Raw genomic sequence first — 14,141 nt, 5'->3', positions numbered from 1 at the left:
AAGCCAATTGCTTGCTGGCCACTGGCAGATAGATGTTAGAGGGCCCAGAGGAAGTGAAATGAAGTTAAAGGAAATGTTTTTGTTCTGTACGGAGTCAAAAGGTTATTCCGCCCTGCACTCCGGGTCCAGTTTCCTTTCTCAAAGAAGCAGGAGTAACAGTCTGATGCCTAGAATGCTTTCCTGTCTCCTAAAATAGCAGGAGCCCCATCTTCCCAGCTGCCTGGCTTCGTGCACATGTTGTGTTGCGGGGAAAAGGCACAGTGGGAACTTGGCTGGTGTTCAGACCTGCACCAGAGATGGGAGCAGCCCTTTCTCCACCTCCTTCTTGTTCCAGACCCAGGAGTCTGGATGGGGAGGGCATCAGGAGATGGGGCAACCTGCGGGCAGTGTTTTACTTTCTGCTTGTTTCTTTTCCTTGGGGAGAGAGGAACAATGGGAATAAGCTTTCCCTGGGGATTTGGAGAAGGGAATGTGTCTCAAACTTGTCCTGGACTTCTGTTTCCCACCACAGACATCCCTTCTTGGGCTGCATGTGGGCTGGGCATTCGGTACCCCCAAGTGCAGCCCTTCTTGCTGCCAGGAGAGCAAATGCCAGTGTTGAACTGTTTTGTCCTGCCTGCAGCTCTCCCCAGGTGGGGTTCCTGCGCTTCCTCAACTTGCTGGCAACCTTTGACTGGAAAAACAACCCTCTGATTGTCAACATAAACACTGGCCTCACAGGTGAGCAGGCAAGAGGTAGGAGAGCTGACATGAGGGTCTTGAGCCCTCAGTCAGTGCCTGGCTCCAGGGATCTTGGATAGAAGGAGGCATCACAGCTTCTTCTGCGGGCAAGGAGATTTTCCACTCTTATTCCTGTCCTGTCATGCTCAACTTGGCTACAGGCTGGGTTTGGTTGTAGTGTGGGGTTTCTTTTTCCCTTGCCTGCCTTTGAAGAAGTGGGTCTCAGTGATGATGCTCTTTTGCTTCTGGTCTTGTTGAAATCTGTGGCAAGCCTGGGTGCTATTGGATGTGGTTTTGTCTTTGAAGCCCTGTGTTCCTGCCCTCTTGTGTTTTGTCTGTTGATCATCTTTTGGATAGATGCCGTCTTTCCCCAGGAGCCAGCAGAGACCATGGGATTGTCTTGGCTCTGCATAGTTATGGGGTGGGGGAGATAGCTACACATGGCTTTTAAAGCTGATTTATAAAAAAAGGTAAGGCTGCTTTGGAAAGAATTGGGTTTTGAAAACTGATACTTTCCAAAGCACTCTTTTTTTTCAGTGAGCTAAAGAGCTATTTTTTCCTCTACTTGAGAGGAAATAAAAACCAAAAGATAGAACCCTCGGAGTTTGGGTACAAACTCTGTCATGAGCTTATAACATGAGTTGCCAGCCTGTGTCAGTCCCAGTACCTGCCATGTCTGAGTGCACCAGCGTGGGTTTAGAGCTCAGGTCCATCTAGAGCTGCCTCCTGGCTCCAGAACTTCCCATAGGCAGGTGCCAAGGGAAGTGTGAGAGTGGAGCAAGCCCGAGGTGAAGGAGCTCTGGTTGCACATGGACTGTGAGATCAGAGGATGGGAGAGGATAAAGCTTGTTGTCCTGCCCTTCCCTGGGCTGCAATAGATGGGCAAGGAGGCCAGAGGGCTGTGGATGGGGCAGAGCATCTCACCCCCCTGCCTGCCCTCTCCAGACACTGACTGCACAGAGATCAGGAACAAGTTTGTGGCTGCTCGCTCTCGCCTCCCTGTCATGTTCATTGCCACCCCCAAGGACCAGTGGAGCTCCATGTGGACCCAGGACCGACCCTCGGCACAGGTGAGCCGGGCCCTTCGTCCAACCATGTGGCAGTTCCCTGCTCCTGGTGCTGGAGCCAGCTCTGGCAGCCCTGTGAGTGGGCAGAGCCCCTGCTACATCCAGGACTGCCGAGTTTCACCCTCTGGCTTTCTTCCCTCATCAGATCCTGCAGCGCCTCGTCGTGCTCGCCTCAGAGTCTCTCCGTGCCCTGGAGGAGCAGCTCATGGACCCACTCAACAGCCAGGATGTGAAGGTAACCCCCTGGGGCACAAGCACAAGGGTTTTCAGGCTCTGACAAAGCATACTGGTCTTTGGTGGTGATCACTGGGATGTGTTGGGAGATTTCAGGCTGTGGCTGCGCGGTTGCCCTGGGATGAAAAGCCTCAAGGATGGGAGGATGGAGCCTGGTGCCCTGCTCTGCCACCCTGCTTCTGGGGGACCCAGCTCTGCATAGCAACTTGGGGTGACTAGGACACATTTATTTTGTATTCTCTGGTTTTTCTGGGACATGAGCAAACCCACGATGTTCCTGGGCCAGATCAGTCATGTGTTCATGGCCAGATCAAATGGTTCCTGTGGAAGACTTCTGGTGTAGTTGGCAAATCTGGCTTGTGTGCTTGAGTCCAACCAGCCTCAGGGTGTTGGAGGTTTTGGCAGGACACCAACAGGCACTTTAGGAAGATGTTATTTTGGTTTGAGTGGAGGAGCAAGGCCATTAGTAGTTTAACCCTCTTCAGTTTCTCAGTGATTTTATTTTTTAGGTGTGTTGAAACCTCCATTACTGAAATGGACCTGAGAGATGTAGACATATTTATTTGCTTATGCAATATAAAAAGGATTTACTGACACTACTTTCAGTTCTGCTGCATTTTCCACTGAAAGTATTAAGTGAGAATCTACTTGAGGCAGTAGGAGTGTGTTACAGGGCTTTGAAGGAATGAGATATGTCCAGTGTGCTGCAGTCACAGTGCCGACCCAAAACTGAAAATCAAGAGGTGCACTATGAGCTTGGGATGGTGAGCTTCTAAAATGAGCTGTCACCTGTCCATAGCAGCCTTCCAACACCTTGACTTGGCCTCCTTGGGCCTCCTTCTGTCTCCCTTCCTCTTGGCTGCTGCAGTGGAAACTGTTCCCATTCCCAGGCTATCCATCTGGTCCATGCCAGTGCCCTCCCATGCCTGTGATGTTCCTTAGGGATAAACATAAGATGTTGTTTCCAGAGCTAGTAATCTATCTGTAAGCAAAGCTTGGGACAGGGAGGAGAGTAAAGCCTTTCTAGTTTTGGAATTGGTTCCTCTACCCGTGTACTTAAGAGGGTGCTCCAAGTTGGTTTCCTGTCTTTGCTTTTGGGTCAGATGGGGATGTGCCCACTGTCATGCAGATGGAGACATGGGTTTATGAGCTGTTTCTTTGCTCCCAGGGGACATGCAGTAAGCCATGGATTTTGTCACCTGGGTGGGAAAGGGGGACCGTGTGGACTAGACCTGAAGAGTCAGTGCTGGTCACTGATATTCTTCATGTGTGTTCTCCCCAGCCTGGCTTTAAACCAGCTCTGAGCAGTGGGTTTTCTGCCAGTGCCAAGTTGAGCAGTGTCCCACGCCTCTGATCATGTCTCTGCATCATTTGTTCCACAAAAATGTACACATAGTTTTAAGTTTTTTCCATTTTAATACAGCTGTATCCACAGCTAGATCCTGCCTGTCCAAATATTTATGCGTCTGGGATTGCTCCCCTCCATTAATGGGGCTTGCTCTCACCCTCCGTCTGCTTGATGAAAGATGCTGCTGCCCTCTGGGGCAAATGGTGTTGGACAGATGGGACCATCCCTTTATTACACAGCTCCTCATGTCCCCTGGGTGTTGTTTGGCTCTTGTTGGCTTCTTGACTCCCCTCTTCATTCTGGGTCTCTGCCATGTGCAGTGCAGTTACCTGTTTCAGCTCACCTGTCTGTCCCTCTCTCAGCTGCCCAACACAGTGCCATGTGCTCAAGCGGGCTTCCTGGAGTCTGTGGCAAACTGCTAACATTAATCTCACAGAAGTTGTGTCTTTGGTTTACTGCTTTCTAAAGAGAAGGGCATAAAATGCAGGCAAGGACTTGGGAAATCTCTCTCATCTCTCCTGCTCACCTGTGTCCTACTTTGAGTGGCACTGTTCATTTCTCCTTGCAGATGGTCTTCCGCCCTCCTTTGGACTTCTACGATGTCCTAATCCACCTGAATCCAAAACAGATTCCTCGGCATCTGGAGAACGTGGACCGGCCGCCAAAATCCTTTTGCCGTGGTGTGGTGAAGAACAGCAGTGCCTTGAATATCCTCTTTCCTGTGGTGGATTATGACCCTGTGCAGTGCTACCTCCAGGAGCTGAGAGTAAGCAGGGCCAGTGGGGGAGGCTCCTGCCTGGGGGAAGCTGCCTTCTGGCATTCAGCTTGCCTGCTGCTGCAGGACATGGTTGGTGACACCCTTCGGTATTTTGCGTGGGATGCTCATTGCTTCCTCAGCGGAAGACCTGTTGAATGCACCACCCTTTCCATGGAAATGGGAGTGCTCCTGATGTGAGAGTGAGCTCAGATACAAAGCACCCGGAACTTTTGCTGAAGAATATTGTATTTCAGCACAAAGATATCTTTGTGCAGCCATCTGTCTCCAGTCAGTTAATTGACTTTTTGTAGCTTCTTGCACCAACTGGTGTGCACGATGGGCAGTAGCCACACATATTTTCTGGGGAAATGTGCAGGTATCCATGACGTGGTACCAGTAGGCTTCCTGCTGTTAGGCCAATGGTTATGTGAGCCAGAAGGGCTCAATATTGGTCACAGGATGGTTTCTCTGTGTCTTGACTACCTGCATGATGACAGATGAAGTTGGTAGTAGGGTATGTGGAGAACATCAGTATCCAAGGTCATGGACCATGTTCTTTCCCACCGTGTGACCAAGCCAAAGCCTCGGCAGTCTGGGGAGATATGCAAGGTGCTGGGTGACAGCATCCATGTGGGATCTGGACAGACAGTGCTTTGCAGATGTGCAGCATCTGCAGCTTTGGCCCTTCCCAGCTTCAGATGTAGTAAATGTTAGTGTGCAGAGAGGTGGGGCTCTTATCAAAACCTGCCTTGATTTTCAAGTGCCATCATCCCTTACTCACAGAAGTCTGTGGGCAGTGTCAGAACTGTCAGTGTAGGAATCATAGGCTGGCTTTGGCAGGAAAGGTGCTCTGGAGGTCTCTGGCCCTGTTCCCCACTCAGGCAGAGCCAGCTTTCACGGGCTGCACTGAGCACAGTCCTGTTGAATGACCGCTGTCTCCAGGGACGGAGATTTCCCATCTCCCTGTCCCAGTGCTTGGCCACCATTGTGAATGTTGCCTGAATTGAAACTCCAGTTTTGAGCTGCAAGATTCTGGGCTCTTTCAGTTCAAGCTCCCCTTTCACCTTAACCAGGTAAGCTTAGGAGGTGAGCAAGGAAAACTTGCACGGGTGTCTTTGAAGGTTTCCTCATCCTGGGCACAGCCCTGTTACCTCCCAAACTTGGTGCCAGCTGCCTTGCATGATAACCTGTGCCCATAGGAATCTGCTGTGGCTTCAGTATAGCTGCAAGGTCTAGCAAGGTGCAACCTCAGTCCTCCTGTCACCCACAGCAGGTTTGGACAGTCTTGGGTGGTGAGGAAGTGAGAGACAGAGATGCATGAAAGACCTCTTGAAATTGAGAAAGACCTCAAAATTGTCCCACAATTTCCCTGCAAGTAGCACTGCTGCTTTGGCTGGAAGGACATTGGGGTGAGGAGATGTCCAGTGCTCTCCTGCTTTTGAGAAGGAAGGTGGACCTGGAGGTCCTGCAGACAGTTTGCAGAGAGCACTGGGGGATTTCTTGGGGTCCAGGATATGCCAGAAGGAGGGGGAGAAGCATCCTGCACAAGAGTTTTAAAAGGGAGCAGGAAGCAGATTTGGAACTGTTTGCTATTTCACCTTGTTTCCTGGTGTCTTGATCGGAGGAGTTGATACATCAAGACCAGCCCCCCTCTTTTATTCCATAAATGATGAAAGTTTGACCTTCTGCCATGAAACCTCAGCCAAGGGGTGTAGATGTGGGTAGGAAATGCAGTTTCTTAAGCCTGAAATCCTTCTCCACACGGTGCTGGAACTGGGTTCTAGAGCTGAACAGAGCCTTTCAGCAGCTGCCAAGGTGCTGGTGGTGCCTGTATACATGGGGCTGGAGCCTCTGTGTCTCTGAAGGGGTCAGGGCTAAGCAATCGTCATGGAAACTTGGCAGAAGGATGACTGCCTGCTTGAAGGAAATCACGGCTGGAGGCTGTTGGGAGAGCAGGTCCTTTGGGGAGGCTGTTAACTGCTTGCAGCAGGTCTGGCTGTAGATGAGGCAGTCAATTAGGAAACTCATAGGGGTGTGTTGAAGTTTATAGGATGGTTTTATGCTTCTAGACAAGTTGGTGTTAGTAAATGGCTCTGGAACTGAAAGGTATAGAAGAGACTTCCCTGGAAAGCAGCTTTAGGCAGTTATGACTTACTTGGTCCAGTCAATAGTGACTGAATTTTTACTGCCTGTTTGTTCTAATATGGATAATAATAGATGTGGAATAGAGTATGATTGGGTTAGAAATTACAGCTGGTCCTAAATTCAGTATGCCAACATCCCAATGAAGAAACATGGATATGAGCAAAAGTCATGTTGCCTTGTTAGAAGCAATGTTTATTCGCTTGGTGTCTCTTGTTCCTTGAGCTGAGGGTGCTTAGGAGGGAACAGAGCAGAAACTGGTCACAGCTTTCTCTCAGGAGTGAGCTATGGGGTAGAGAGCCCGAAATCTGCCCCAGTGTCCCTGTCTAGGGGGCTTTTCCATGTCTTGAAGGCTCTTAGATAGATATGGCTTTGTTCCCTTGTGGCCATCATATTGGAGGTATCTTGCAATACCAGTTCCCTTGTCATTTGCAGCATCCAGATCAGCAGTGGGCAGACCTGAAGGAGCTGATGAATATCTATTTTTCCAGGCAAACAGGTGTTTCTTCTCCTGGAATAATCACACAGGTGATGCTGCATATGCTGTCAGATAACTCGGCCACATCCACTTGGGCTGGAAAGCCTTGAAAGCTGGTTTTGCACTGCAGGGCCACCAGCAAGCTGGTGATGTCAGTAGAAGCTGCTCTATCCATCAAAAACCATCTGGCTTTGTGTCTCAGTGTACTGATGTTGTTCCTTAAAGGCAAGACCTTTTCATCGACTTTGGCTCTGCTTGGTAGCCTCTCCATCCCTGGAGTATTTCTCCTTCCCTGGCTTTTGCTGCTCCTCCTTGTCCTGCAGGCTAGGATCCCTGGGGATGATCCAAATGCAGCAAGAAGTTGGTGCCAAAAAGGAGTGTGGTGACAGCAGTGAATCCTTGAGAGATTTTGCATGAGAAGGCAGTTGGACGCAGCATTGAGTGGCTTTGACTCAGAATAATTTGCTCTCTCTTAAATAGCACAAACCACAGAACTGAACAACAGGGCTGTAGCCGTGGCTGACAGTGCAGCCCTGGTGGGTTTACAGCAATGAAGGGAGACATCTGTCACACAGATGCTGTGGGATTTTGTGTTCTGTGAGCAGAAAGGAAACATTGCCCTTTACTGAGCTTTCCACATGAAATAGGGATTAAATGCCTTAGCATGCTGATTGAGTTGAGAGAGGCAGGAAGTAGCTTCTTCCCCAGCATCCTTAGACCAGTAACCAGGAGATCCACTTCTCTCCTGTCCAGCCTGTTTGTCCCTGTTCTTCTCAAGTCAAAGGAGTTAGCAAGGCAGGAATGCTCTGGAGCTGAAGGACTGCTGCATGCCTTCTCCAAGGAGCCTAATGAGAGGAGAAAATAAAGGAGAGTAGGTGTTGAGTCCTGACTGCTTTAATTTTTCCTGCTCCGAGAAGATGTGCTGCAGAAACTGACCTGATTGAGTTGCTTTGGTGCCTGGGAGGCTCGGGGTAGAGATGAAAGGCTGGCTTTGGGATTCAGGCAGCAAATTCTTCAGTTCCAGGACAGATCTGATAGAAAAGGCCTGTTCTGTGAGTCTGTCCAGATAAGATGGCTTTGCAGACAGACGCTCTTGAAGAAAAGCAGGTGCCAGACATCCCACAGAGGAGGCCTCCCTGGAGCTTTAGGCCATCACCAGCCTCCTGCGACTTACAGTCCAGAGCACTTCATCAAACAACTCTGGGTAGGTTCCTGGTGGGGATTCCCCAGCAAGGCTAAGTTAAGTCTCTCAAATGTGGCTCCCATTGAATCTCCATCATGAGTGCTGGTCTGTGTCGTGGTTGTTAAGCTGCAGAACCCCCACTTATTTGCTAGGAATGTGGTGTGGGAAGGCTTGGTCAGTGCAGCTTTTGCTCCAGGGTGGCTTGGGTGTCCTCTGGACTCAAAAGACACCCTAGAGGACTCAGGACTTGTGGATATGCTTGCCATGGCTGTCTGCATGCATTCAGGAGCTCACAAAACCCAAAGGCTCTGGTCACCTCTCAGAGCTGTTCACTCATGGTGGGGAAAATGGGTGGGGACATGGCCTGTGCCATGTCCATCTGTGTGTGTTATGGCTGTTAACAGACCTCACATTTCTTACTGGGTCTTTGGTCTCACCAGGTCACTGATGTGATGGGCTGTGGTTCACTGAGATTTAGGTTTCTTGGGCTGCATATGCCTGAGGAAGAGTTTGTGGCAGAGGAGCTGCCCATCTCATATATGTGAGATCTTTTGTGTGTGAATGAGCAGGAAAATATTTCCTGCTTTACTGTAAACATCCTTCCCTTTAGAGCAATGTTTTGCATTTCTTTCACCTTCAGACAAGACCTGTCAGGAAGACTTACAGCCCTTTCCTTTCTTCCTGCCATGGTGTAGGAATGTGTATCTTGCTACTGCATGTTAGGAAGGAATTAATGATAGTAAAAATTCTCTGTCTCCTACAATATGTAAGCTGTGGTTATGGGATGTAGCTGGAACTGGTGAAATCTTTTCAGGGCAGTCTGCTTCCTTCCTCTTTTGACTGGCAGGGCTGACTCCTCCTGTGGCGACTCCAGACTGGCAGAGATGAACTGAAAAGACTCTGTGGGCTCTCACAGTAGGGAGGAAACCTTCCTGTGTGGATCTGTGACCCTGGAGGGGCAGAGGTGGCAGGAAATCACCTGCTCCTAGAGCTGTAGAGCAGCTGTGTGACCCTTAGCATAGTGCCCAGGGTTGACAGTGCTCCTTGCTCTGTTGGGGTGTGGGGGAAGGTTCTGTCTGTGTCACATAACGTTGAATGTCGGGGCAGGACGCTGTAGGATGACAAAGACCTGAAAGTTTTAACCACAAATGGCAGTTGTTTGCTGGAAGTAAGTATTTTTAATAGGGTTTTTTACTGGTAGATTCCTTGCTAAGAGCACTTGAAATGCTCTTAGCACTGAACAAATGTTAATTGATGTATTTGCCATCTGAGCTGCTGTCGAACCAGGAAAAGCCACTGTAGGACACATTATGAGTGCAGAGACCTCCCTAAAAGGCTCTACAGTATCTATAATGCAATGAGCCTGATCTGTTGGTAGAAGCAGTGAAAAAAATGGGTGGATAAATGGTAAGATAAAAAAAAAAAACTACCCCTAAACAACAATGTAGGTAGTTAACTAGTGATGAGCACTTAGCTCATTGCAAAATCCACGATTCAGATGGAGCTGCTTAATCTGGTAATCCCATTTTAGAGCAGGGTATTGTTCTACTCACTACTTTTCTCCATCCTTTTCATTCCTACAACAAAGATGGTTCCTTAAAGAGCTTGATCTAATCTTCTTTCAGATGCCATATACCCCTTTCCTGGACAATGAGGCTCCTCCAAATTGAAGTACTGAGCTTGCAGGTCCCTGATGTCTCTGTGAGATGGGAACCAGTAGTTGTTGCTGATGGCAAGAGGGTTTTCCCTGGGCATTGAAAGCTGAATTGCAACCAAAGATACAGCAGCTTGAGAAGGGAACAAGGGTTCAAATGCACTCAGTGCCTTTTCTCTGGTTTTTTGAAACTTTCCCTTGAAGAAGGTGTTTGCAGGCTCAGACAAGCCCAGTGGCACTGGGCATGGAGCATGGGATGTGGAAAGGAGAGTGAACTGTTTGCTCCACAAACCTCTGTACAAACAGAAGTGCAGTGACTAATTCACCAGACCCTTTTAATGTTGCAATTTCCCAAGAGCTGAGTGTTCATCTCCACAGCTCAGTGGGCCAGCTCGGGGCACTATAGCATGGATGATGCTGGGAGCAGCACAAGTGCTGAAATTTTAAATGGAATGCCATCCTTTTCACATCTGCCCTCCGCTCCCAGGCATCTGGGAAAAAACAGTGCTGGGTGTCAGGCCAAACAGTGGTTTTACTGGGAAATGATCTGAGCCTGGGAGGCTTCCTTTCCTGCAAATGCTCCTGGCTTCTGTCCAGCAAGATGTGTCTTGTAAAAAAATACCTTTCTCGGAAGGAGCACCGAGTGGCATTTGAGACCTCGCCCTATGGAGTTGCTGAACTTTTTCAGGTTCTCACATGCTCTGCTCCCCTTTGGTTCAGGAAGTTGCACACTGGTGGTCATCGTGCCTGGAGCTTTACTGCCCTTCCTTGGGCCTTCCCTCCCTCCTGCTGTTTGCCCTTTGGCTAAACAAGGAGTCTTCCTTGTTGACTGGGCTCTGAGCTAAACCTGTGCTCTCAGCCTAGAAATGCCAAGGTGGATTGCCTCTTTCTCAATGTATTTTTAGACAGTGGTTTTTCTAGCCAGTTTGGTGAAATAATGCCTTGACCAGCCTTGCCCCTGTGAAGAACCCGTGGAATGGGATGAGCTAGCAGTTCTCAGGATCTTTCCAGCTTGATGACCTAATTGTGTTGCCCTCTGTTTGTGAGGGCAGCAGCAGTCCAAACTCAAATCTGTCTCTGAAGGTTGCAGGCACCACCACCGCTCCTTGCTTATCAGGTGTGTATTCTTAAAGTGCCACCTCACTCTTTAGAGTCACTGGTAACACCAACCCAGTCCACCTTTTTTTTCTACTGCAGTCCTGGTATGTCCATAGAAGACCCCTTCCAAGCTTGCCTTTGGTGTTGATTTTTTTTTTTCATGCATATCCTCATGAAAACCTCAGGATACAGTGATGCCAGCAAGACTTCTCTTTGTAAAAGCAGGGAAACCAAGGGAATGGAGGAGGAACCAGTGTCATTGTCAGGAAGCAGCTGCTTGGCTGTCTGGGTCAGCTGCACTCAAGGTCCATATCTCTAGGTATCAACATGTTGAGTGATGAGCTGTAAGGGCCAGACTTTGGGTTTGAAAAGTTGCTTGGACGCAGCATTGTTTCCTTTTGCTGTGAATCTCTTCTGCCTCCTTGCACCTCTGGGAATCCAGCTTGTGTGGGCTTCAGGGAAGGCAGACTGGGGTTTTGTCATCTCTTTGTGCGAGATGCTCACTGGCACCGCTGCTGAAACACTGGGGCAAGGAGGACAGATTCCTGCAGTGCCTCCATTGAACTTTTCATCTCTTTGCGCCTCCCAGAACTATATTACTTAAAATTTCTGCTGTTATGTTTCCTTTTCGGATGCTGTGTGCTGCCAGCTCACGGGGGGTTTATTCTGGGAGAAGAAGGATCTTTGGTACTTTGGTTGCACAGACTGCAGAACTCAAGGTGCTGGAATCCAGTGAAAGGTCCTTGGCTGAGGTCTGTCTTTGCTGCCACGTAGTGGAATGTATTCTGGCAGGATTGCCTGCTGGCAGGGCCTCCCTCTTTCTGTCTGATGCACTGTGAAATCTTGGACATAGTTGTTGGACACCAGGAAGGCTCGGTACTGCCAAGTCGAGCTGATGGAAGACCATGGTGAGGGACATTCAGTGGGATATCACTAAGGGGGCTGCTGTCCTAAAGCTGGATGCTGATTTCTGGGTGCTCTTGCTGGCCTGTGGGAGGTGGTGGATCATATTTCTGTCCTCTGAGAGAGCAAGAGGCAGTGGTGAGATCTGCATGCAAAATTTGGAGGTAGTGAACTGTATCTGTCAGGACTGGGGAAAAAGAGGCAGCAGGAGGCACCTAGGACTTGTCCATGGGCTGCCAGTTTCTTTCCTTGCTGGGAGTCCACTGAAAGAGTTTCAGTTTTGGTCCTGGCTTGTGTGGAACTACTGTGTCTTCCTATGTAAGGAGAGTGAATCAGGGATAGGCTCTGACTCTGGGATGTCTGGCACAACCTGTGCTTGTTTTCTACCCAGGATGCCTTCAGCGATCTTGCCATGTTCTTCTATGACAAGCATGGTGGAGAAGTGATTGCAGTTTTGTGGAAACCTTTGAGCTTTCAGCCTCAGCCTTTTAAGGTGAGTTTTTTTGCTCTACTTGAAGCTTCATATTACCTTTATGCCCTGAAGTTTGAAGGACTTTTTTTTTTTTTCTTTTCTGCATTGTAATTGCTTTTCCCAAGTCTCATCAGCCCCAAAGCCCTTTGAGAAATGGAGCTCACAGTTCTGTCCCTTCTTAGAATGGGTGAAACCAAGATAGGGCTGTGTCCACAGTGCCCTCAGTCATCAGCAGATCTGAGAAGGGGACATGGACAAGCCCCAGCACCACGGTCATGGGTCAGAACAGAGCTCTCCATCCTGGGTGCTGTTTCCTGCTCCCTTCCTGGGAAATGGATGATGCATCATTTGCCAAAGACTTCTGGTGCGTGCAGTAGGCTCTCCCATTCTTGTGGCTTTGGGCATTTTACTCAGAAATACCCAACCCACAAGAAGCTGGGCTGGAATGGCAAGCCTAGGTCCCTACTGCTCAAAGCCTATCAATGCACACAACTGTTTTCCAGCTACACTGTGTGGGCTGGCAGACTCTAGAGGGTGGCTAAGCCAGGCGTGAGGCGTGCTGGAGTGATTCATGCTGCTTTCTATGAAGGAAAGACGCAAAGAAACCGGTTACTCATGGCTCAGAGTTGGCAGCCCAGGCTCTTCTGTCAGTCTGTAGGTGATTTATCTCCCCTCTCTTCACGGCCAGAGGGCATTGGCCACTGAGCCAGGCTGCTGTTGTGAAACTTAGTTATTCACAGTGGTGAAACAGAGGAGATGCTTGCACTGAGCTGAGTGTGGCTTGCTTAAACCATGAGGGTTTTGCTTTTTCCTCTGGTGGAGCCAAAGATCTCTTCCCACTTGAAGTCTTGACACCCACCAAAGAGCAAAGCAGAGCCCAGCAACTCTTACTCAGCTTTATGCTGTGGCCCCTTTTGCACACCCCGTGTGCTCTGCTTACACAGGCTCTGCCATGCATCTGCATGCTCTTCCCATCTCCTCCATGCCCCTGGCCATTACTTGGCTTCCTCACTCCATGCAGTCTTTGGACTGTGACTCCAGGGTAAGCCCTAAAAAGGGATGGAAGGGTCACTCTTGCACTTTGGTAGTTCTAATAATGAGCACTGATGGTGTTGGGAAGTGAAACTTGGGGAATTCGGTGCAGTGGAGTAGCAGGGTTTGGACGTGACAAGCCAAGAGAGGAATTCTCTTATTTGGGGCTGGCAGAGGTTGCAAAGCAACTCTGAGCAGGTGCTCCCATCTGTGCAATATTTATGTGTCCCCCACAGGTCTCCAGCATGAAAGGAAGGAAGGTGACAGCCCTGAACAACGAGCTGGTCTGTGTTCCCAACGTGGAAGCAATTCTGGAGGACTTTGAGGTTTTGGGAGAAGGCCTGGTCAAAAGTGTGGAAGCTCGTACAGAGAAATGGACTATCTAAGACCACTGAGAGGTGTCAGAATGGCCTGTTCTGAAGCAGTTTGTTCACTCTGGGACTGTTCCTTTTCATAAATCAGTCCTGGACAAGGCTTTTAGCTTTTTAAATCCCAGAACTGTTTTACTGTATTTATCTTTATATGCCTTGTTCATGAAAAGCAATGGGACCTGTTATTGTTTTCGAGAATATAAATACCTTTTTATTTCGAAGAAGATATGAAGATGGGATAAAGTTTTTGAAAGTGTCCCTGTTTCATTGTAGGAATCTAAGCTGTGTTCACACAAAAATGTCAAGGTCTGAAAGTTATGGCAGAGGTGTGCAGTGGGAAAGGCAGTTTCCTAGTTTGGTAGGGAATTTACTGCAGATGCTGTTATTGTAGTGGTTAGCAAAACCAAAGAAACACAGTTGTTCCATAATGACCAGGTTATTCCTTTCTACTGAACCACAGTGAGAAATTCTAATTAAAATGCTTTTTCTTTACCATGATGGTGTTTGAACATCAGCACAGGTTCCCCAGGGAGATGGTAGTGTCTCTGTACTTGGAGATACTTAAAACCCAACTGGACATGGTCCTGGGCAGCCTCCTCTAGGTGACCCTACGGTGAGCAGAGATGTTGGGTTATATCTCTAATGTGAAATGATCACTGGGACTCCTGATGGGGGAAGAGAG

At 48.9% G+C, this 14,141-nt stretch overlaps 1 protein-coding gene across 3 annotated transcripts in view; it reads left to right on the top strand.

Annotated features, from left to right (window-relative positions):
• LOC135407546 (aquaporin-3-like) overlaps nt 1–14,141 on the top strand; it is an 84,412-nt gene that overhangs the window by 12,059 nt on the left and 58,212 nt on the right. Inside the window, exons 21-26 of one of the 3 annotated variants that reach the window (XM_064642668.1) lie at nt 623–720; nt 1,666–1,790; nt 1,933–2,022; nt 3,938–4,135; nt 11,976–12,077; nt 13,325–13,715. In XM_064642668.1, the coding sequence (XP_064498738.1) occupies nt 623–720; nt 1,666–1,790; nt 1,933–2,022; nt 3,938–4,135; nt 11,976–12,077; nt 13,325–13,474 (763 nt within the window). In that variant the 3' untranslated portion in view covers nt 13,475–13,715. Of the gene's footprint in view, nt 1–622; nt 721–1,665; nt 1,791–1,932; nt 2,023–3,937; nt 4,136–7,764; nt 8,093–11,975; nt 12,078–13,324; nt 13,716–14,141 lie in introns of those variants that run through there. The other 2 variants (XM_064642667.1, XM_064642666.1) reach the window with 2 other exon arrangements.

The sequence above is a fragment of the Pseudopipra pipra genome, chromosome Z (genome assembly GCF_036250125.1).
Source record: "Pseudopipra pipra isolate bDixPip1 chromosome Z, bDixPip1.hap1, whole genome shotgun sequence".
NCBI classification, from domain to species: Eukaryota; Metazoa; Chordata; class Aves; order Passeriformes; family Pipridae; genus Pseudopipra; species Pseudopipra pipra.
This window is presented reverse-complemented; position numbering and strand designations above follow the sequence as displayed.